General features: G+C 37.4%; 1 protein-coding gene across 1 annotated transcript in view; it reads right to left on the reverse strand.

Moving 5' to 3' along the window:
* Positions 1-20,423: 20,423 nt before the first annotated feature.
* Positions 20,424-24,991, reverse strand: part of SEC63 (SEC63 homolog, protein translocation regulator) — a 259,775-nt gene continuing 255,207 nt past the window's right edge. Inside the window, exons 19-21 of the mRNA XM_053710605.1 lie at positions 21,916-22,014; positions 21,352-21,456; positions 20,424-20,839 (exon numbers count right to left, since the gene is read on the reverse strand). Of these exons, the coding sequence (XP_053566580.1) occupies positions 20,699-20,839; positions 21,352-21,456; positions 21,916-22,014 (345 nt within the window). The 3' untranslated portion in view covers positions 20,424-20,698. The remainder of the gene's footprint in view (positions 20,840-21,351; positions 21,457-21,915; positions 22,015-24,991) is intronic.

Here is a 24,991-nt window from a genome sequence, read left to right on the forward strand (position 1 = left end):
GAACAAAAATATGTTCAATGAATCAGCTGCTTTTAAAACAGAAATCTTTTATAAACTATCCTAGTGTTGGAATGACAACCCTGAATTATTCTGGGAAATAGCAAAAGTTGTATTTGCTGGTAATGTAATTTCTTATGTATCCAACTTATGTAGAAAAACTCAATGGATACTCAAATTGCTACAACAGAAGCTTGCTCTGACTTAACCCCAAATTTGTGAGTCGCCAATTTGGGAACTATATGATTTGTAAATAGCAGCAGAATGAAACAACCTGAAATCATTGGCTAAGCAGCCCAGCTCACCACATGCCCTTACTAGAGCACTGGATGTAAACACAGTGTCCAAACAAATGCCAAGGGTAAGAGAGCAATGAGACTAAACTTAGTAGCTGAACTCTCTCTAATACTTTAATATAAATAATACATAACATGTTATAAGGAAACTGCGCGTCTGAGCGCGCAAAATAGGCCCTGTCCATCATGGACGTCACATCTACAAACTGTCTAACTGCATGGGAAGCGGTTTGAATAAAACCATGTGGTCCCCAGTACATACGATCTCATAACATAAAAACTGCAGCCCTATTGACCTTAAATAATAAAAATACACAAGTCAAGCTGCCCGCTCCCAGTGTCAAGCCCAAATATAGATATTGCCAAAGTAAATATCAATATGTTTAGAAACAAATAGGACTTTCAGTAACACCCTCAGTTTCATCTAGGTCTACTGCTTACCCCTTCCCTTGCAGGGAAAAAAATGTCAGCCAGTTCTGATATAACAAGTCTCCTCAGAAATAAAAGACTGAACATACCTCAATGCTGCTTAAAGCATGACACCGTTCTCCACACTGAAGATTTCTCTTGCACTACCTTCAGAAGTTCTGTGGGAACCAGAAAGGATCTTAGTAACGTCTGCTAAGATCATCAACCTCAGGGCAGAAAAATCTTCATTCCTTAATTCGTTTCTCCCTGAGGAAAATAGTACTCACCGGTACTATTTTAAAATAAAAAACTTCTTGATTGAAGAATCTAAAACTAACACCTCACTTTACCTCTTCCTATTACCAACACAGGCAAAGAGAATGACTGGGGGTGGAGAGGAGGGAGGAGCTATATATACAGCTCTGCTGTGGTGCTCTTTGCCACTTCCTGTTAGCAGGAGGATAAATCCCACAAGTAAGGATGAAATCCGTGGACTCGTCATATCTTGTAGAAGAAAATAGCAATCGGAAATAACCAGCTACCTAAATGGTTATACACACTCCTGGTCTTAAAGAGGTAAATTCCCTTTTTTTTTTCTAACATGGTTCTTGTGTGGTATGTGCTTTCTTTAGATAATATTGGCCGATTTGGCTCTTTTTCAACACTAGTGAGAGGTGCATATGGCTAATAACTAAAGGAGGTGCTGCCCCCTCTTTCCAAAATTACATTTCTGTCTCTATAAAAACAAAAGGTGAGAGGGGGCAGAGCCAGCAGCCATTGCAGACAGACATGTCTTTATGGAGCCCCTGCTGTTTAATAGAATTGATCCACTTTTCAGGCAAACTAAGGACTATTATATATTAATGTTTCCCTCCATTGAACCTTAGAACACAGGATACCCGTTTTTGACATGTGGATACCACAACGGCACTAAGATACCCTGGCCTAGTATTTTTTCTATATGAGGTGAGCCGCCATTTTTGGAACCGCAGCGGTTACTGCCAGAGACACTCCTTTAACAACCCGCCTAAGCCTTGAACTTCGATATGGAAAGGCAAATTATATCCTCATTATGTAACTTACTGCTCTCCTTAGATGTACATCGGCATGCATTTCTCAAGGAACTGAGAGAGGCTATGGCCTGGACACAAGCTGCGCCGATGGCTAATATATCTGAGGGAGCGTCCAGACACAGTACATTAGATACACCCCATCAGAGAGCGGATGTTTCTCAAGAACTAAAGGAGGAATGTGCTACGGATGACCGGAGCCCTGAGTCTACTATAATGGAACCCGCAGCCCTCTCCATTTATCAGGCTCTAATACAGCCCAGCCCTGGTGAAGCGGAGCATATGCGACACAGAGCAAAGCTTATTCAGAACTGATCAGCATGGGCTAGCGTAGCAGCAACCAAGTCACACTTTGACCTGATAGAGTGGCATTTGAGAAAGTCTGTTACTATAGGCGATCCTGTTTACACTGTACAACGCAGTGGTACCCCTTTTGAGCCCCTCATACTCAGGATCTGGGATTGTGAAGGCTATCGCTTGACAGGTGATATTGACCCGTTCAAGGCTCTGGGTGATATTATTTGGACAATTGCAACACCGAGTGTTGGCGAGAGACCTCAGAGCAATTTTAATAGCTGCAAAAAGCAACCTACCACAGAAGGGACGCATAGGCCACCACCCGTAGTGAGGCAGTATGTACAGCGACTTTTTCAATCCTCGTTGCCATCCATGCTTAGAGTGGTAAACTTGCTCAGAAGAGGTGTGGGTTGATCCTGGAGGCACTGTCTATTCCATATAACAGGGTACTTAGTTACCTATTAACTCTTAACCCGGACTTTTATGGAGTAGCTGCTGAACTTTATCTGTACTGTTTCTAGGGCTTATTTACTTGTTTTATAGTCACATCTGCAGCGTTAAATGTTCATTGACTGAAAAGACATTTGGAATATATCCTCCTTAGCAATTATATAGTTTATTCAGTTTACAGTATCCTAGGTCTGCTTTATATGTTAGATGGGATCTTAGACATGCTCTTAAGGTTGAGACCAAACTCTGTATTCTAATATCAGCTCTTATTTGGCACTCAGCCAGATTACTGGCTTGCTGTGTGTTTAACTGTCCTTAAATCCTCATATATCATTTTCTGAGATACATTCAGATTTATAAAACAATGGTTTTAGTTCATAGTGCGACCAATGTAAGCTCACCTCCATATTTCATTAACTGTGCATACTAACAGACAATATAATCAGTAGAACTAGTTAATGTTTTCACATTTTAGATATTGTATAATACAGATTGACATATTGGGGCATGCTTAGTATCTGTTATACATATCTTAACTGCATTTGGGGCCGAGTCCTATTCTATTTAGATTATATGTGGCCTGCTTCTCCCTCAGCCGGCGGGGGAGGTGTGGGATTTTGGATAGCACCCTATAACAACCTTTTTTTTTTTTAGTTTTGCGGTCTGTGACACGATGTATTAATGCTTCACATGATAGCAGCATGTTTTTATCTTACTTATGCTGCTCTTCTAAGAGATTGAATAGTTGAAAATACATAATGGCTGAAGAAACTTATTTAGTATTGGTCTATTGCCCTATCTGCCTACTCCCAGTTTTCTATTAGCTCCTATGCACCTTAAATACTCTAAGCATTTTTTAATGTACCTTGACATCTTTTATATGAACTGCTATATGAGTTCCTGTCTTTTGCAGAAGAGAGGTGTCGGATAAATGTGATATACTTTCCGTTATGAGTAGACAGAGAGTCTTTGTAGTTTTACAGAGTTTCTCTCTCTTCATGTGCTGAATCAGAAAAATATAACCTAAGTGTACAAGATATGTTATGCAAATACCTTTTCTTGTTAAGCTTTGTTTGATTAATGTGAGTTAGAGTGTTTGAGTCTAGATATTTAACCCCTATGATATACGCTTAGCATTAGGGATGGCAGAAGGGACCCACTATAACACCACCTTCCTATGCCAGATATAGTCAGTCTCAGCCTAGGTTAAAAGTTATTTTTTGTCTTGTTGCTCTGTATTAGCTCATATGTTAAGGGCCATTTCTATATCTACTATATCAGCTTATGGAGTACGTTGGATTGATCAATGTAATTATATAACCTAAAAAAAGATAGTAGAATATCTTTAGTTTACCTTATGATATATGTTTAGCCACTATCCTATGTATCTAGGTACAATATAGGCCGTTAAGTATCACATAAGCTGTCTAAATGCAGATTATTTCTTATGTATTAGGAAGAGATCCCTAATTATTGTATTTATGTAACATGATACTTGCATTAGGGAATTTCTCTAAGATTTTATGCTCCTATATCTTATACCTGAATAATGGATTAACCTGAGCTTACAACTTAGATATAGTTATACATTCCATGGTAATATGTTCTATATACAAGCTCTTCTAATGGTGGGGTTTATGTTGTTTTGCATGTCTATCTAAACCTAAGTGTTTAAACTGGCTATTGAGGATATATCTCACCTCACTATTAACACGTGTATCTCTCTCAGAGATTATTCCTGTCTAGTTTTCTATTTTGGGTCATATCTAAGTATGCTGTTAGTTCTAGGGTAGCAGTATAGAAGAAAACAGTTATCTTATTATATTACAAACGATATGATTGCCTGCAAACGGTTACGGTCTATGTTTTCCACTCACAGGCCTTACCTATACATTTGCCCAGCTTGTAACACCTTACTAGAGGAGTACAGATAACAGCTGTTTCTATCAGGGAATTATTCCTGTTATGTACTAATGTTTCTTCTTTTCCCTTACTTCAGGTTCCATTGACACTGTTCACCTACTATACTGTTTTATAGTCTATTTAATTTACATGGTGTTTGGTTTATTATATATTATCTAGGACATTAGACAGGCTCTTTAAGCTCATACAAACTTTTGTATTTTAATATTAGCCCTCATTTGTCATTTACCCAGATTAGCTGAGTGCTTTGCAGTCTTCCCTTAATTCCATAACTCATCAATCTTTTAGCTAAGGGGTAGTTACCAAGCTATTCACATATCATTGCTACATACGCACCTCAATGGGCATCTACATTATGGTAATATTTTATATTTATCTTAACGTTCTAAACCTCTAATTGCAGATTGGTTTACCTGTCTCTCCTGACATTCAGTTTAGTTTATAACTAGGACCTCGTATGTACCAAAACAATGTTTTTATGTAGCCCTTACCTTTCACCCATTGGTAAAGCTGATCAATCCCATTACTATATCTCAGGAGTTGCCCCTAAGCTGATACGTTATCTATGATCCTGGACTCATTTTATATACTAATTCCTAATTTTATATACTAAATAAGTTATAGACCCCCCTCAGTGGTTTAATCCATAAATCCTCTAGCCAACAGCCTGCGTATAAGGTAATAACCTCCTGAATATATAATTTCTCCTAGGTGCCCATGTAGTCCTAGATACCAAATGTCATAAGTTCTATGCCGACTCTTTGATTTACCCCTAATTCTCCAATATATATCTTAGAGGTCCCATTACGTCTCTCCTCCTGTCCTTTCCTAAGGCTCCGCCCCTCCACACACCCCCATATTTGAATAGCGGTGCTTATCCGCTGAATTTCCTCCCCCCCTCATATTTTTGAAGCTAAAAACTTCAGTTGCTAATATATTCCTTCCATTACAACTTTAGGTCTATAAGTGACCACTCCATATGCTATTTTTCCTCTAGTCTACATTTGTTTTTCCTGGCCCAAAAGTGGCCGTCTGTGATATCAAAGGAAATAAGTGAAGAATATAATATGAAAAACATAATTTATGTAAGAACTTACCTGATAAATTCATTTCTTTCATATTAGCAAGAGTCCATGAGCTAGTGACGTATGGGATATACATTCCTACCAGGAGGGGCAAAGTTTCCCAAACCTCAAAATGCCTATAAATACACCCCTCACCACACCCACAATTCAGTTTAACGAATAGCCAAGAAGTGGGGTGATAAAAAAGTGCGAAAGCATATAAAATAAGGAATTGGAATAATTGTGCTTTATACAAAATCATAACCACCACAAAAAAAGAGCGGGCCTCATGGACTCTTGCTAATATGAAAGAAATGAATTTATCAGGTAAGTTCTTACATAAATTATGTTTTCTTTCATGTAATTAGCAAGAGTCCATGAGCTAGTGACGTATGGGATAATGACTACCCAAGATGTGGATCTTTCCACACAAGAGTCACTAGAGAGGGAGGGACAAAATAAAGACAGCCAATTCCTGCTGAAAATAATCCACACCCAAAATAAAGTTTAATGAAAAACATAAGCAGAAGATTCAAACTGAAACCGCTGCCTGAAGTACTTTTCTACCAAAAACTGCTTCAGAAGAAGAAAATACATCAAAATGGTAGAATTTAGTAAAAGTATGCAAAGAGGACCAAGTTGCTGCTTTGCAAATCTGATCAACCGAAGCTTCATTCCTAAACGCCCAGGAAGTAGAAACTGACCTAGTAGAATGAGCTGTAATCCTTTGAGGCGGAGTTTTACCCGACTCGACATAGGCATGATGAATTAAAGATTTCAACCAAGATGCCAAAGAAATGGCAGAAGCTTTCTGGCCTTTTCTAGAACCGGAAAAGATAACAAATAGACTAGAAGTCTTTCGGAAAGATTTAGTAGCTTCAACATAATATTTCAAAGCTCTAACAACATCCAAAGAATGCAACGATTTCTCCTTAGAATTCTTAGGATTAGGACATAATGAAGGAACCACAATTTCTCTACCAATGTTGTTGGAATTCACAACTTTAGGTAAAAATTCAAAAGAAGTTCGCAACACCGCCTTATCCTGATGAAAAATCAGAAAAGGAGACTCACAAGAAAGAGCAGATAATTCAGAAACTCTTCTGGCAGAAGAGATGGCCAAAAGGAACAAAACTTTCCAAGAAAGTAATTTAATGTCCAATGAATGCATAGGTTCAAATGGAGGAGCTTGAAGCGCCCCCAGAACCAAATTCAAACTCCAAGGAGGAGAAATTGACTTAATGACAGGTTTTATACGAACCAAAGCTTGTACAAAACAATGAATATCAGGAAGAATAGCAATCTTTCTGTGAAAAAGAACAGAAAGAGCAGAGATTTGTCCTTTCAAGGAACTTGCAGACAAACCCTTATCTAAACCATCCTGAAGAAACTGTAATACTCTCGGTATTCTAAAAGAATGCCAAGAAAAATGATGAGAAAGACACCAAGAAATATAAGTCTTCCAGACTCTATAATATATCTCTCTAGATACAGATTTACGAGCCTGTAACATAGTATTAATCACAGAGTCAGAGAAACCTCTGTGACCAAGAATCAAGCGTTCAATCTCCATACCTTTAAATTTAAGGATTTCAGATCCTGATGGAAAAAAGGACCTTGAGACAGAAGGTCTGGTCTTAACGGAAGAGTCCACGGTTGGCAAGAGGCCATCCGGACAAGATCCGCATACCAAAACCTGTGAGGCCATGCTGGAGCTACCAGCAGAACAAACGAGCATTCCTTCAGAATCTTGGAGATTACTCTTGGAAGAAGAACTAGAGGCGGAAAGATATAGGCAGGATGATACTTCCAAGGAAGTGATAATGCGTCCACTGCCTCCGCCTGAGGATCCCGGGATCTGGACAGATACCTGGGAAGTTTCTTGTTTAGATGAGACGCCATCAGATCTATTTCTGGAAGTTCCCACATTTGAACAATCTGAAGAAATACCGCTGGGTGAAGAGACCATTCGCACCGGATGCAACGTTTGGCGACTGAGATAATCCGCTTCCCAATTGTCTATACCTGGGATATGAACCGCAGAGAGTAGACAGGAGCTGGATTCCGCCCAAACCAAAATTCGAGATACTTCTTTCATAGCTAGAGGACTGTGAGTCCCTCCTTGATGATTGATGTATGCCACAGTTGTGACATTGTCTGTCTGAAAACAAATGAACGATTCTCTCTTCAGAAGTGGCCAAAACTGAAGAGCTCTGAAAATTGCACGGAGTTCCAAAATATTGATCGGTAATCTCACCTCCTGAGATTCCCAAACTCCTTGTGCCGTTAGAGATCCCCACACAGCTCCCCAACCTGTGAGACTTGCATCTGTTGAAATTACAGTCCAGGTCGGAAGCACAAAAGAAGCCCCCTGAATTAAACGATGGTGATCTGTCCACCACGTTAGAGAGTGTCGAACAATCGGTTTTAAAGATATTAATTGAGATATCTTTGTGTAATCCTTGCACCATTGATTCAACATACAGAGCTGAAGAGGTCGCATGTGAAAACGAGCAAAGGGGATCGCGTCCGATGCAGCAGTCATAAGACCTAGAATTTCCATGCATAAGGCTACCGAAGGGAATGATTGTGACTGAAGGTTTCGACAAGCTGTAATTAATTTTAGACGTCTCTTGTCTGTTAAAGACAGAGTCATGGACACTGAATCCATCTGGAAACCCAGAAAGGTTACCCTTGTCTGAGGAATCAATGAACTTTTTGATCTTGAAGAAACAACACAAGTCGATTCGTATGAGATTCTGCTAAATGTAAAGACTGAGCAAGTACCAAGATATCGTCCAAATAAGGAAATACCACAATACCCTGTTCTCTGATTACAGACAGAAGGGCACCGAGAACCTTTGTAAAAATTCTTGGAGCTGTAGCTAGGCCAAACGGCAGAGCCACAAACTGGTAATGCTTGTCCAGAAAAGAGAATCTCAGGAACTGATAATGATCTGGATGAATCGGAATATGCAGATATGCATCCTGTAAATCTATTGTGGACATATAATTCCCTTGCTGAACAAAAGGCAAGATAGTCCTTACAGTTACCATCTTGAACGTTGGTATCCTTACATAACGATTCAATATTTTTAGATCCAGAACTGGTCTGAAGGAATTCTCCTTCTTTGGTACAATGAAGAGATTTGAATAAAACCCCATCCCCTGTTCCGGAACTGGAACTGGCATAATTACTCCAGTCAACTCTAGATCTGAAACACAATTCAGAAATGCTTGAGCTTTTACTGGATTTACTGGGACACGGGAAAGAAAAAATCTCTTTGCAGGAGGTCTCATCTTGAAACCAATTCTGTACCCTTCTGAAACAATGTTCTGAATCCAAGGATTGTGAACAGAATTGATCCAAATTTCCTTGAAATAACGTAACCTGCCCCCTACCAGCTGAGCTGGAATGAGGGCCGCACCTTCATGTGGACTTAGAAGCAGGCTTAGCCTTTCTAGCTGGCTTGGATTTATTCCAGACTGGAGATGGTTTCCAAACTGAAAGTGCTCCTGAGGATGAAGGATCAGGCTTTTGTTCTTTGTTGAAACGAAAGGAACGAAAACGATTATTAGCCCTGTTTTTACCTTTAGATTTTTTATCCTGTGGTAAAAAAGTTCCTTTCCCACCAGTAACAGTTGAAATAATAGAATCCAACTGAGAACCAAATAATTTGTTACCCTGGAAAGAAATAGAAAGTAGAGTTGATTTAGAAGCCATATCAGCATTCCAAGTTTTAAGCCATAAAGCTCTTCTAGCTAAAATAGCTAGAGACATAAACCTGACATCAACTCTGATAATATCAAAAATGGCATCACAGATAAAATTATTAGCATGCTGAAGAAGAATAATAATATCATGAGAATCATGATGTGTTACTTGTTGTGCTAAAGTTTCCAACCAAAAAGTTGAAGCTGCAGCAACATCAGCCAAAGATATAGCAGGTCTAAGAAGATTACCTGAACACAGATAAGCTTTTCTTAGAAAGGATTCAATTTTCCTATCTAAAGGATCCTTAAACGAAGTACCATCTGACGTAGGAATAGTAGTATGTTTAGCAAGGGTAGAAATAGCCCCATCAACTTTAGGGATTTTGTCCCAAAATTCTAATCTGTCAGACGGCACAGGATATAATTGCTTAAAACGTTTAGAAGGAGTAAATGAATTACCCAATTTATCCCATTCTTTGGAAATTACTGCAGAAATAGCATTAGGAACAGGAAAAACTTCTGGAATAACCACAGGAGCTTTAAATACCTTATCCAAATGTTTAGAATTAGTATCAAGAGGACCAGAATCCTCTATTTCTAAAGTAATTAGTACTTCTTTAAGTAAAGAACGAATAAATTTCATTTTAAATAAATATGAAGATTTATCAGCATCAACCTCTGAGACAGAATCCTGTGAACCAGAAGAGTCATCAGAATCAGAATGATGATGTTCATTTAAAAATTCATCTGTAGGGAGAGAAGTTTTAAAAGATTTTTTACGTTTACTAGAAGGAGAAATAACAGACATAGCCTTCTTTATGGATTCAGAAACAAAATCTCTTATGTTATCAGGAACATTCTGCACCTTAGATGTTGAAGGAACTGCAACAGGCAATGGTACTTTACTAAAGGAAATATCTGCATTAACAAGTTTGTCATGACAATCAATACAAACAACAGCCGGAGGAATAGCTACCAAAAATTTACAGCAGATACACTTAGCTTTGGTAGATCCAGCACTAGACAGCGATTTTCCTGTAGTATCTTCTGACTCAGATGCAACGTGAGACATCTTGCAATATGTAAGAGAAAAAACAACATATAAAGCAAAATTGATCAAATTCCTTAAATGACAGTTTCAGGAATGGGAAAGAATGCCAAGAACAAGCTTCTAGCAACCAGAAGCAATAAAAAATGAGACTTAAATAATGTGGAGATAAAAGCGACGCCCATATTTTTTAGCGCCAAATCAGACGCCCACATTATTTGGCGCCTAAATGCTTTTGGCGCCAAAATGACGCCACATCCGGAACGCCATCTTTGGCGCAAAATAACGTCAAAAAAATGACGCAACTTCCGGCGACACGTATGACGCCGGAAACGGAAAATAATTTTTGCGCCAAAAAGTCAGCGCCAAGAATGACGCAATAAAATGAAGCATTTTCAGCCCCCGCGAGCCTAACAGCCCACAGGGAAAAAAGTGTCAAATTTTTGAAGGTAAGAAAAAAATGATTAATTCAAATGCATTATCCCAAATATGAAACTGACTGTCTGAAAAATAAGGAAAGTTGAACATTCCGAGTCAAGGCAAATAAATGTTTGAATACATATATTTAGAACTTTATAAACAAAGTGCCCAACCATAGCTTAGAGTGTCACAGAAAATAAGATTTACTTACCCCAGGACACTCATCTACATGTTTGTAGAAAGCCAAACCAGTACTGAAACGAGAATCAGCAGAGGTAATGGTATATATAAGAGTATATCGTCGATCTGAAAAGGGAGGTAAGAGATGAATCTCTACGACCGATAACAGAGAACCTATGAAATAGACCCCGTAGAAGGAGATCACTGCATTCAAATAGGCAATACTCTCTTCACATCCCTCTGACATTCACTGCACGCTGAGAGGAAAACCGGGCTCCAACTTGCTGCGGAGCGCATATCAACGTAGAATCTAGCACAAACTTACTTCACCACCTCCATCGGAGGCAAAGTTTGTAAAACTGAATTGTGGGTGTGGTGAGGGGTGTATTTATAGGCATTTTGAGGTTTGGGAAACTTTGCCCCTCCTGGTAGGAATGTATATCCCATACGTCACTAGCTCATGGACTCTTGCTAATTACATGAAAGAAATAGAGGTTCTTAATATATACCTAGCACAATACTATTTTGTTATTTCATGTATGAGAATAACTATTGTAAATTTGACTCTGTTGTTGTTTCTGTTGTGAGGTATTCTATACCTTTTGTATTTACCAACATAACCTCAATAAAATTTTTTAAAAAAAAACAAAAGGTGAAAGTGCACCCCAATTAAATGTTTTATTGTATGATTAATAATCCACACAATACAAAATGCCCCTCCCTGTATTTTATGGAGGAAGATAGGAGCTCTGATATTACGAGCATGCCCACTGCATAAAGAATAGGGAGATACCTCTGCATTTAGATGCTTCCCCGTTGCATTTGCAATATTATGTTGACACAAACAACAAATCTAAATGATTCACTATGCAAACCTAGAATGGTAAAGGATTCCTCCACTCACGCCAAGAAAAATCACAACTTGTCCATGAGTCTCTATGCCTAACGCATAATATTGCCGTTTTTTTGTGTGCGTTTTGCATTGATTGATTTGCCCCTGACTACACTCATGACTTGGTAATCAAAATTAAATATCAGATATTGTTACTAGCCTTTAAATCTAATAGTTGATGCAAATCTGTGCAGTTACCACCTGTTACTACTAAACAAGATTAAAGGGACACAAAACACAAATGGTAAATTACATAAATTATAAACCTTCACATATAAGAATTATTTTGCAATGAAAACTACATCTTCATTTTGTCAAATGAGTAAGTTTTATGTTTATTTTTTTCACTGATTTCCATGTACCCCAGACAAAAGAACCCTTGCTAACAAATCACACACTAATAATTAGATATAGCACAATCTCTGTTTGCAAAGGACAGACTGGGATAGCCTGCCCTCTGTATTCCCTTAAGGTGGTTTAGCACTGATTCAACTTAGTTACAATTGCAAAGAATTATTTTCTTATCATGAGTGTTAATGCAAAACTGATAATCCGCCTTTTAAAAGCATGTGATGCCATAGAAGCTTAGGGAAGGAGGGAAAATTAAAAAAAAGCTTGCATAAATTATTAAACCAAGCCTCCCTGGGAGAAAGTGAAACAAACAACTTTTAAATGCATTTTAAAACCCCAATTGCAAAAAAAGTTGGGACAGTATGGAAAATGCATAAAAAAAGTCATTTGAACATTCAATTCACCCTGTACTATATTGAAAACACATTATTTGATGTTTTACTTTGTGAATTCAATGCATTTTTTGAAGATATACACATTTCAAATCGGATGACTGCAACAAACTGCAAAAAGTTGGGACAAGAAATTTAGGACTAATAGCAATGTGACAAGTTGAAATAAAAATGTGATGTGAAACAGGTTAGGTGATGTAATGTAGTATACAAGGAGCCTCCAAAAAAGGCCTAGATCTTCAAGAGCAAGCAGGGGTCGAGGCTCGCCAATCTGCCAACAGATGCGTCAGCGAATAATCCAACACTTTGAGAACAACATTCCCCAAAGACAAATCTGTAGGATTTTGGGCATTTTACAACCTTCTACAGGGCACAATATAATTAAGATTCAAGGAATCCGGTAAAACCTTGGTGCGCAAAGGGAAAGGCCGAAAAACACTTCTGAATGTGAGTGATCTACGATCCCTCAGAAGTCACTGTCTCAAAAACAGTCATGAGTTTGTAATGGATATCCTGACATGGGCTTGGGAATACTTTGGTAAACCTTTGTCAGTCAACACCATTCGCCGCTGCATTCACAGATGCAAGTTAAGGCTTTACTCTGCAAAGCAGAAGCGCCACCAACTTTTCTGGGCTCGGTCTCATCTGAGATGGACAGTAGCACAGTGAAATAGTGTTTTGTGGTCTGGTTTTATTATTATTATTATCAGGTATTTGTAGAGCGCCAACAGGTTCCGCAGCGCTAAATGAATCAACATTTCAAATAGTTTTTGGAAAAAACAGCCGTCGTGTTCTCCGGGCCAAAAGAGGAAAAGGACCATCCAAGCTGCTATCAGTGTCAGGTCCAGCATCTGTCATGGTATGGGGGTGTGTCAGTGCCCATGGCATGGATAACATGCACATCTGTGAGGGCACCTTTAATGCAGAACAATATGTATACATTTTGAAGCAAAGAAAGAACTTAATTACTGCGCTAGATAGAAATGCAATTAAAGCCACAGCTTGAGGGAACTTTCCCTATATTCCCAGGTGCAAATTTGAAAAACAATTAAAATAGTGTGTTGTGAAAGACACTAAATTTAAATCTACGGCGCTCTGTGCAGAGCTAAATAAGTGCAGTTTCCGGCCATCTAAAAAGATATAAAGAATATATAAAATAAAATTAAATTATATACATAATACAAAAAATACATAAAGACAATGTTGCTATTATGTCATATGCCTTGATATAATAAAAAGGAAGGATAAATATTTCCAGAGCAATATTATGCTGTGGGTTTGAGCAAAGGAGCCTATTTCAAGCGATCGATTGCGTGGAGGCTGCAAGGAAGATCCGGGATTCCTGTAATGAGACAGGGGATCCTTGTCACCAAGTATAAAGATCACAAATAAAAGGTATTGTTAATTACTTACACCGGGTAGGGTGCTTTGTATCCTCATGAGTGTCCCTCGAGATGTTATGCTTATTTTAGCCGATCAATGTGTGAGTCCGTCAGCATGTGAACAGTCTCTCGGAGGTTTGCGCTACTATGTAGCGTGTCAGACTACTTTGTATCAAACTCAGGTGCAGTCTTTGCAGAATCTTTGTGGCTACGGAAGCCGGTTTGGGACCAAAAAAGGAGCAATGCGTTTCGGCAAGGTGCCTTTCTCAAGAGAGCTCTCTTGAGAAAGGCACCTTGCCGAAACATGTTGCTCCTTTTTTGGTCCCAAACCGGCTTCTGTAGCCACAAAGATTCTGCAAAGACTGCACCTGAGTTTGATACAAAGTAGTCTGACACGCTACATAGTAGCGCAAACCTCCGAGAGACTGTTCACATGCTGACGGACTCACACATTGATCGGCTAAAATAAGCATAACAAACATTTAATGCATTGTTAAGATGTCATGTATAATGGACCTTTAAAGTGACAGAAGTCCTTTTTAGGGCTTTTTCCTCATGTATTGCATTAAAGAGACCAAGTGGACCACATGTAAAAACAAACGAATTAAATTGTCACATGACAAGTGTTTGCTTTTCTTTGTTTATTGGTATTATAATATTTAAAAATATACCAAAAACTTTCAGCAGAGTTAAAATTACAACATTCTCTTGTTCCAACTATAAATCCATCAATCCAAAATTAGCTCTTTGTTGAAGAGAAATGCAAACATAGGTGCAAGTCCTCTTTTAAAAAGGAAAGAAAAAACATTTACAGATACCACATACCATTTGACTTCTGAATTGTATTTTTTTTTTTTTTTTACTATTGCATTACAAAGAATATATCATTGCAATTCTGCATTTATAGTGACAACCCGTTTTCTTTAACATAACATTTGTCTCAAACTGTGATGAGCTAAAGGGAACCAACCAAAAATGGGTAAAAGTGCAGAAAATAGTGAATTGCCACAAAAAAGTTTAATATCCCTGTATTAGTTAATTCCCTCATACATAACCTTAGTTTGTGATGTATATTTAGTGAGAACTAGAGCATAATGTTTGTTATATTAAAGATCTATGCTATACTGGACCATAAACACTTTCAAATGATTGTTATATACAACCGCTTCATAGCAAATATTTATTTAGAAAATTATGAAATTCTTTCCCCCCAAATATAGTAGTGATTTGTTGTGAGAATGATGAGAAAAACAATTTTACAAAATGTAAAATGGTCATGTTGCCCCTTAAATATAAGCAAGGTATTCAAAGCACCAGACTTGTAGTGTTCTTACTAATTTTTTTTTTCTAAACCTAATAGCCATGGCCTGTAGCCTGAAACAGCAAATCTCCATTTATCATGATACGTTCATACATAGAAAAACCAATGTATGTAAGAACTTACCTAATAAATTTATTTCTTTCATTCCATGAGCTAGTGACGTATGGGATATTTAATCCTACCAGGAGGAGCAAAGTTTCCCAAACCTCAAAATGCCTATAAATACACCCCTCGCCACACCCACAATTCAGTTTAACGAATAGCCAAGTAGTGGGGTGAAAAGGAAAGGAGTAAAAAAGCATCAAAGGAATTTGGAAATAATTGTGCTTTATACAAAAAAAACATAACCACCATAAAAAGGCTGGGCCTCATGCCAATATGAAAGAAATGAATCAGGTAAGTTCTTAAATAAATTATGTTTTCTTTCATATAATTGGCAAGAGTCCATGAGCTAGTGACGTATGGGATAGCAATACCCAAGAAGAGGAACTCCACGCAAGAGTCACTTCGCTGAAAAAAATTAACCCACAACCCAAATATAAGTTTATTCTCATAAATGAAAGGAAAAACATAAATCATAAGCAGAAGAAACAAACTGCCTGAAGAACTTTTCTACCAAAAACTGCTTTCGAAGAAGCAAATACATCAAAATGGTAGAATTTAGTAAATGTATGCAAAGAAGACCAAGTTGCTGCTTTGCAAATCTGATCAACTGAAGCTTCATTCTTAAAAGCCCACGAAGTGGAGACTGACCTAGTAGAATGAGCTGTAATTCTCTGAGGCGTGGCCTGACCCGACTCCAAATAAGCGTAATGAGTCAAAAGCTTTAACCACAATGCCAAAGAAACGGCAGAAGCCTTCTGACCTTTCCTGGAACCAGAAAGGGATGGAGGAGACTGTAAAGCCTTTAAAAAGCAAATTAAAACTCCAAGGAGAGATTGATTTAATGACAGGCTTGATATGAACCAAAGCCTGAACAAAACAGTGAAAATCAGGAAACTTAGCAATCTTCCTGTGAAATAAATCAGAAAGAGCAGAGATTTGTCCCTTCAAGGAACTTGCAGACAAACCCTTATCCAAACTATCCTGAAGAAACTGTAAAATTCTAGGAATTCTAAAAGAATGCCAAGAGAATTTATGAGAGAAACACCATGAAATGTAAGTCTTCCAAACTCGATAATAAATCTTTCTAGAAACAGATTTACGAGCCTGCAACACAGTATTAATCACAAAGTCAGAGAAACCTCTATGACTAAGCGTTCAATTCCCATACCTTCAGATTTGAAATCCTGATGGAAAAAAAACGGACCTTGAAACAGGTCTGGCCTTAATGGAAGTGGCCAAGGTTGGCAACTGGATATCTGAACAAGATCCGCATACTAAAACCTGTGAGGCCATGCTGGAGTCACCAGCAGCACAAACAATTGCTCCATGATGATTTTGAAGATCACTCTTTTGGAAGAAAAACTAAAGGCGGGAAAAATATAAGCAGGTTGAAAACACCAAGGAAGTGTTAACGCATCCACTGCTTCTGCCTGAGGATCCCTGAACCTGGACAGGTACCTGGGAAGTTTCTTGTGGTACTCTTACATAATGATTCAAAAAAAAAAATTCAGATCCAGAACTGGCCTGAATGATTTTTCTTTCTTTGGGACAATGAATAGATCTGAATAAAACCCCAAACCCAGTTCCTGAAACGGAACTGGCATGATTACCCCTGAAACTCCAGGTCTGAAACACACTTCAGGAAAGCCTGAGCCTTTACTGGATTTGCTGGAATGCGTGAGAGAAAATATCTTCTCACAGGAGGTCTTACTCTGAATCCTATTCGATACCCCTGAGAAATCTTAATCTGCCCCTTACCAGCTGAGATGGAATGAGGGCCACACCTACATGCAGACTTAGGGGCTGGCTTTGGTTCCCTAAAAGGCTTGGATTTAATCCAATTTGAAGAAAATTTCCAATTGGAAACAGATTCCTTGGGGGGAGGAATAGGTTTCTGTTCCTTATTTAGTCGAAAGGAATGAAAACGGTTAGAAGCTTTAGATTTACCCTTAAGTCTTATCCTAAGGCAAAAAAACTCCCTTTCCCCAGTGACAGTTGAGATAATCAAATTCAACTGAGAACCAAATAACTTATTACCTTGGAAAGAAATAGATAGCAATCTGGACTTAGAAGTCATGTCAGTATTCCAAGATTTAAGCCACAAAGCTCTTCTTGCTAAAATAGCTAAAGACAGATTTAACATCAATTTTGATGAAAAAAATGGCATCACAAATAAACTGATTAGCATGTTGAAGCAAGTGAACAATGCTAGACAAATCATAATCCAATTCTTGTTGCGCTAATTTTCCAACCAAAAAGTTGATGCAGCTGCAAAATCAGCCAAAGAAAATGCTGGCCTGAGAAGATGACCCGAATATAAAATAGGCTTTCTTTAGATAAGATTCAAGTTTCCTATCTAAAGGATCTTAAAAAAGAAGTACTATCTTCCATAGGAATAGTAGTACTCTAAGCAAGTGTAGAGATAGCCCCATCAACCTTGGGGATCTTTTCCCAAAACTCCAATGTAACTGCTGGCAAAGGATACAATTTAAAAAAAAAAACAAACAAAAAAAAACCTTTAAAGAAGGAATAAAAGAAGTACCAAGCCTATTCCATTCCTTAGAAATCATATCAGAAATAGCATCAGGAACTGGAAAAACCACAGGAGGTTTATAAACAGAATTTAAACGTTTACTAGTTTTAATATTAAGAGGACTAGCCTCCTCAATATCCAATATAAACACTTCTTTAACAAAGAACGAATGTTCTCCATTTTAAATAAGTAGATTTGTCAGTGTCAATATCTGAGGAAGGATCTCCTAAATCAGATAGATCCTCATCAGAGGAGGATAATTGAGTATGTTGTCGGTCATTTGAAATTTCATCAACTTTATGAGAAGTTTTAAAAGACCTTTACATTTATTAGAAGGCGGAATGGCAGACAAAGCCTTCTGAATAGAATAAGCAATAAACTCTTATAAATTCACAGGTATATCATGTACATTCGATGTTAAAGGAACAGCAACAGGCAATGTACTATTACTGATGGACGCATTCACTGCATGTAAAAGTTTATCATGACAATTTATTACAAACCACAGCTGGAGATATAATCTCCACAAGACTACAACAAATGTACTTAGCTTTGGTAGAACTGTTATCAGTCAGCAGGGTTCCAACAGTGATTTCTGAGACAGGATCAGATTGAGACATCTTGCAAATGTAAGAGAAAAAACAACATATTAAAGCAAAATGATCAATTTCCTTATATAGCAGTTTCAGGAATGGGAAAAAAATGCAAACAGCATAGCCCTCCGATAGAGAAAAAAGGCAAGAGGCATATAGGAATTGGGTTTAAAATAATGAAAATATTTGGTGCCAAGTATGACGCACAAACAGAGAAAAAATGTTGGCGCTAACAACATCCGGAAATGACACACTTGCGTCATTGAAGATGCAACCTTATGAAAGGACTCGGCGCCGACAAAGATGGTGGAAATGACGAATTTGCGACATCGAACGTAACTTTGCGCCATAAAATCTCACGCCAAAAATGATGCAATACTTTGGCATTTTGCGCAATCGCGAGCCTAATTCTGCCCGCGAATTTAAAATGACAGTCAATTGAAAAAAGACTATACCCCAGGTAAGAAATACATTTTCCTAAAAAATGTATTTCCCAGATATGAAACGGACAGTCTGCAAAAAGGAAATATACTGAAACCTGAATCATGGCAAATATAAGCACAATACATTGATTTAGAACTTTAAATAAATACATAAAGTGCCAAACCATAGCTGAGAGTGCCTTAAAGGGACACTGAACCCAAATTTGTTTCTTTTGTGATTCAGAGAGAGCATACAATTTTAAGCAATTTTCTAATTTACTCCTTTTATAAATTTTTCTTCGTTCACTTGCTATCTTTATTTGAAAAAGAAGGCATCTAAGCTTTTTTGGTTCAGAACTCTGGAAAGCACTTTTTTATTGGTGGATGAATTTATCCACCAATCAGCAAGAACAACCCAGGTTGTTCACCAAAAATGAGCCGGCATCTAAACTTACTGTACATTCTTGGATTTCAAATAAAGATACCAAGAGAATGAAGAACATTTGATAATAGGAGTAAATTAGGAAGTTGCTTAAAATGTCATGCTCTATCTGAATCACAAAAAAAAAAAAAAAAAAAAAAAAAAATTGGTCCAGTGTCCATTTAAGTAATGAAAACATACTTACCAAAAGACACCCAATCCACATATAGCAGATAGCCAAACCAGTACTGAAACGATCAGTAGAGGTAATGGAATATGAGAGTATATTGTCGATCTGAAAAGGGAGGTAGGAGATGAATCTCTTCGATCGATAACAGAGAACCTATGAAATAGATCTCCCGTGTGGAAAACCATTGCATTCAATAGGTGATACTCCCTTCACATCCCTCTGACATTCACTGTACTCAGAGGAATCGGGCTTCAAAATGCTGAGAAGCGCATATCAACGTAGAAATCTTAGCACAAACTTACTTCACCACCTCCATAGGAGGCAAAGCTTGTAAAACTGAATAGTGGGTGTGGTGAGGGGTGTATTTATAGGCATTTTGAGTTTTGGGAAACTATGCCCCTCCTGGTAGTATTGTATATCCCATACGTCACTAGCTCATGGACTCTTGCCAATTACATGAAAAACATATCTAGAATGAAAATTCTCTCCTTAAAACAAAAAGGTATAATTGCATAAAAACGCAAATACACTATCATGGTCCCATACTTTTTGGAGCCACTGTCTGACAAAAAAAGTATAGCGGTAACGATAATTATATCATTTACAAATTATATATATATATATATATATATATATATATAAAAAAATTTTCTTCAAGTGAATATAGGGTTTTAATCAGTGCTTAAAAACTAAAATTCACAAAGTATCTTCTCAGCCACTATATTATGTTTTGTGGACCATGTGGAATGTCACTCCTTACAAAATGGTGTAAACTAAAGAGAGCTGAAACTAAATTAGCAGCACTAGATTTCTGACAAAAGATTTTTAAAAAAAAATTAAGATAACATGGAAATTAAGAGAATGTTTTACATAAAATATTAAGATTTTAATTAACAATTTACCATATTTCATCGTCTCTCTCAAACAGATGGACAACCTTTAAATATACACAAATTCATTTAATAAAAAGCTTTATTTACTTGTTTATGCAGCACTCTGTACCTGATGGCTTTAGCAGGCCACGGGGCATTCTTAAGGTAGTACAAATGGCAAAGGTTTGGTTGACCTCTGGTGGCAAAATACACAAAGCACTTGGATTTGTAAAGATAGAAACTAAAAAAATTCAACTTCCTTAAAAATGTCTACAAGGTGGCTCTGGCAAATGGAGTAGCTCCGATATCAGAATGATAACCATGTGAAATTTTATTTAAGTCCATTTCAACATCTCTTTAATCTTCTTCATCATCTTCCTCTTCCTCTTCATAACTTTCTTCAAAGCCATCACTATCTCCTTGGTCATCATCACCCTCTATGGTTGTATCCCATTGTGGGTGATTTTCTGGTATTGGTTTAGCTTCATGAACCTCCAACTATAAAAGAGCAAATAAAACAAATTCCTTCAAAATACACTCAACTTCCAACTTGCAGGTAAAAGAAGACAAACACAGTGGTGCATAATGTTAGAGAATTACAAGTGCTGTTTAAATATCTAATGCCTCACAAACATCTTTACTAATTAATTCATTTAAATAGTTTACAAAATAGTTTATTGAGCTACTGTTTTCCAAATTTGAATGAAATCTTTAATAGCATTCTTTTCCTTTAATTGGATAACGTTGAGGCAGAGTTTTTGCTATAAAACTGCTAAAAATAATGACAATTAAAAAAAATGAATAAAATACTGTAAAATTTGCTTTGGAAACGGTGTGTGTATGAAGTATTATAAGGAAAATCTTGCGGTTTGTATTACATACAATTTTGCTTTTATTACAATAAAAGGATGCTAAATTGTTAAAATATTTAAAGGCTTTGTGTAACCATAATACAAAATCAGAATAATTTTTTATTTATTTTTTTAAACTTGAACAAGAATAAGCTTTACCTTCAGTGGTTGAATCTGATCCAAACCCATATACGAATCTGATCGTAAGAACACAGTGTACTGATAATTGCCTGGTTTGCTGGGTGCAGGAAACTTCAGCTCCACCTAGATAGGGAATATTCACCATTTTGGTCAAGTTTGAAATAGGACTAAATATGTGCATTCGTTGTTAGTTCCTATGAACAAATGATAAATATGGCTGCAGGTAGTGGCATTCAACTCTTTTTCGGAGCCGGATTTATTCGTTTGAAGGTGTAAGACATGTACTGGATTTGCACAGATCTTTGTGCGTTGCATTTTCAAACAAATCCAAATAAAGAGCTGAATGCCACTACTTGTAGCCATATTCCTTATTCATTCATAGGACTCTGAATGACTAGTTACAGCCATACACAGAATACATTTTCACTCACAGTTTTCATCAAATTTAAAAGGCAATCTAGACTCTAGTCACTTAGATTTTAAGTTATGCTAAGATATGACTATAGCAAACTGGAAGTCAAATGCAAGAAGCTATTTTAAAAATACATCTTTGCGTCACATTAGATAAAAAAAATGTCTCACCTCTTCCTGATCCTTAAGGGTACATACATGATAGGGTGTAGATATTAACGTTTTATCCTTTCTATCTGCTATGTAAATCCACCACCATTCCTGCTTTTCCTAAAAAATAAATAAGGCCTTTCAATGAACAATGAATTCTTTAATACTACAACAAAAATGATTAATTAGTGGCCATATTAATTATGGAATTATGGATATTGTATCAGTATTTTTAAGAGAAGTTTTTCAAAATTAAAGTGAATGTAAATTTTTCCGGTTTGGATGATATAGTTATGTAGACAATCATCCTATTAAGCATACCGCCACAATAATTTTTTACTAAAAGTAATCATTTATTTCTAATTTCATATCGTAAATATGCTTCATTTACTGTACCCGCTCCTCCCACTCACTGTTTCCTGATTTTCCTCCATATTACGTAAACAGCGGTCCCACCCGCTGTTTACGTATCAGCAATGGGCGCTCCCGTTTACTATTGCCATTGCGCATGCGTTACTCCGGTTTCCGCTGTCAAAAAACATAGTATTCATTGAATGAGTCCATTCAATGAAAACTATCGTTGCGAAGCGGACAGTATCTCCTAACACCCCAGCCAATTAGCAGAGAAATACATATCGAGTGTAAGTCACTTTCTATAATATAAAATAAATTACTTTTCTCAAGCCATCTAACTGTATTTCAAAGTACTTATTTACAATGTACAATGTACTTATATACAGAGCCCTTTCACATCAACTTACCGAGTGCTGAAATAGTGAGGAAATGACAGGACTCCGTATACTGTTCTATTGCGCATGCGCGAAATGTGCACGAGCTGACTATAAATTAGCTTTCAACCAGAATCGAACGCATGCGGAAAAAGGACTTCTTACGTCATTCTAAGAGGGTGGGTCCCCCTGTGGTTAGAGACGTTATTGGCTAGTAAGACGTCTGTTATAAACAACAGGAACGGAGCACGAATGCCGGGTGGAGGATGATAACAACGAGAAACAGGATAAATTAGTGAAAATAAAGGTAATGATTGAAAAAATTAGCAATTGATGAATGAAAGTCCACTTTTTTATTAACATTTGTTACAAATATGTTTAGACAGGAAGCTGACTTTACATTCACTTTAAAAGGAGAACATATTACGTTGCCCATATTCCTTGGGGAGTTAAAGGACCATTCTAATGAAATAAAAAAAAATATGACATGCTCCAATTTAATAGAGCATGTACATTTTTAACCCTAGTGAAGCTGCAACTCCATGTGTTTAACACCCACAACGGGGATAAGCACATAGTTAAAAGTACCTCTTGGAGGCGCAGAGCAATGCTGGTCTAAAGACATATGCAGCATTGCTAGGTTAAAATTCCATGCTCTAATTAATTAACGCATGTATTTTCTATTATTATCAAGGCCATTTGAGTCACTTTTCAGAAGTCAGATAGCGGTTAGTGAATAATCTTAAATTATATATCTATAGGTATTTGAATATTCCAGTTTTGCAATAATTGCCACTGCAGATTTAGACGATAAAAAAAAAAAAAAAAAAGTATATTTAGGAAAAATTGGTTTGAGTTATATAAGCTTTTGTATAATAGCACACAGATAAATAGGGCTGAAAAGTTTTGCCTGACGTTTCCAAGAAGTAACTCATATTTACCAGGCCATAGGGTAAAATAAAACTACTTTTAGTTGAAAACAAAAACACAAAATAGGAGTGCAAAAATGCCATTAAGCATCCAATACTCTGTTAGACAAATTGCCAGCCAAAAAAAAATTGGGCCAATTTCAGTTTAGCTTCTTCATAAATTAGCAAGTGCTGTTCCCTGAATAATTTTTTAAGCACAGAGGCTGGGGGACCTATATACATACACATTCTGTAATGAGCATAACACTAGTTATAAACAAAAGAAACTTTCTATTAAAACCTTTTACATGAATAGCATATCTAATGATATATAATTAGCCTCTTATAGGTAACTATCAGCCATTTAGTAAATTGTCAGCATCCAGTGAATTGAAAAATAATAAATCAATGCATTAATTTCTGTCTAACCACAAATGCATTATTAATGAATTGATGCCTCCAGTGGCAAGTGGTCTGTGATAAATGGTTTTGCAAAACCGTCAGATGTACTTAAAGACACGTTTAATGGGTGCCCCGCTGGGTGCTAGTTTTACTACTGTACAGAAAACATATGCAGTTTGTAGTTCAAAGTCATTTTAAAAATTCTCCAGCGTAATACTAAATGTATGATGGATTCATAGAATAAATCCCATCAAAAACTTAAATTATGCTTACCTGATAATTTTCTTTTCTTCAGACGTGGAGAGTCCACAGCTGCATTCATTACTTTTGGGAAAAACAGAACCTGGCCACCAGGAGGCGGCAAAGACACCCCGGCCAAAGGCTTAAATATCTCCCCCACTCCCATCATCACCCAGTCATTCTCCCGAAGGAACAAGGAACAGTAGGAGAAATATTAGGGCGAAAAAGGTGGGTGGGGAGCTGTGGACTCCCTCGTCTGAAGAAAAGGATCAGTAAAGCATAATTTAAGTTTTTCTTCATAAACGGGGAGAGTCCACAGCTGCATTAATTACTTTTGGGAAAACAATACCCAAGCTATAGAGGGACACTGAATGCAAAACGGGCGGGTACAAAAGGCGGCCCATTCTAAAGGGGAACATTGCCTAAAAACACCCAAGCTTCCGACAAAAAAACTGCGTCGTCAGAAGCAGAAGGACAAAAGGAAAAGGCACGAGTATCAGGTAGAACCAGCAAGGCCCTAGATAGAGACTGCTCAGATCATTAGACTCGACCGAGCCCAAGAGCCCCTGAGGAGACAAAATCCTGCAGGCTCTCAGCCTGCAAAAAACCTTAACCCCGACCAGAAGGAGGGGAAACATCCACAGTCTACCTTAAAGGAAGAAAAAGGACTCTGATAAAAAAAAGTCTGCAAGGACCCCCAGAAACCACAGGAACTAGGGGATTAAAGAACCCCCCCCCACAGAACTAGCAGAGCAAAGGGAGAAAAATCCCAGACCCCCATCTGAATGGAGTCCAAAAGCCCAAAGACAAGCCCTGCAA

This window comes from Bombina bombina, chromosome 4, assembly GCF_027579735.1.
Source record: "Bombina bombina isolate aBomBom1 chromosome 4, aBomBom1.pri, whole genome shotgun sequence".
NCBI classification, from domain to species: domain Eukaryota; kingdom Metazoa; phylum Chordata; class Amphibia; order Anura; family Bombinatoridae; genus Bombina; species Bombina bombina.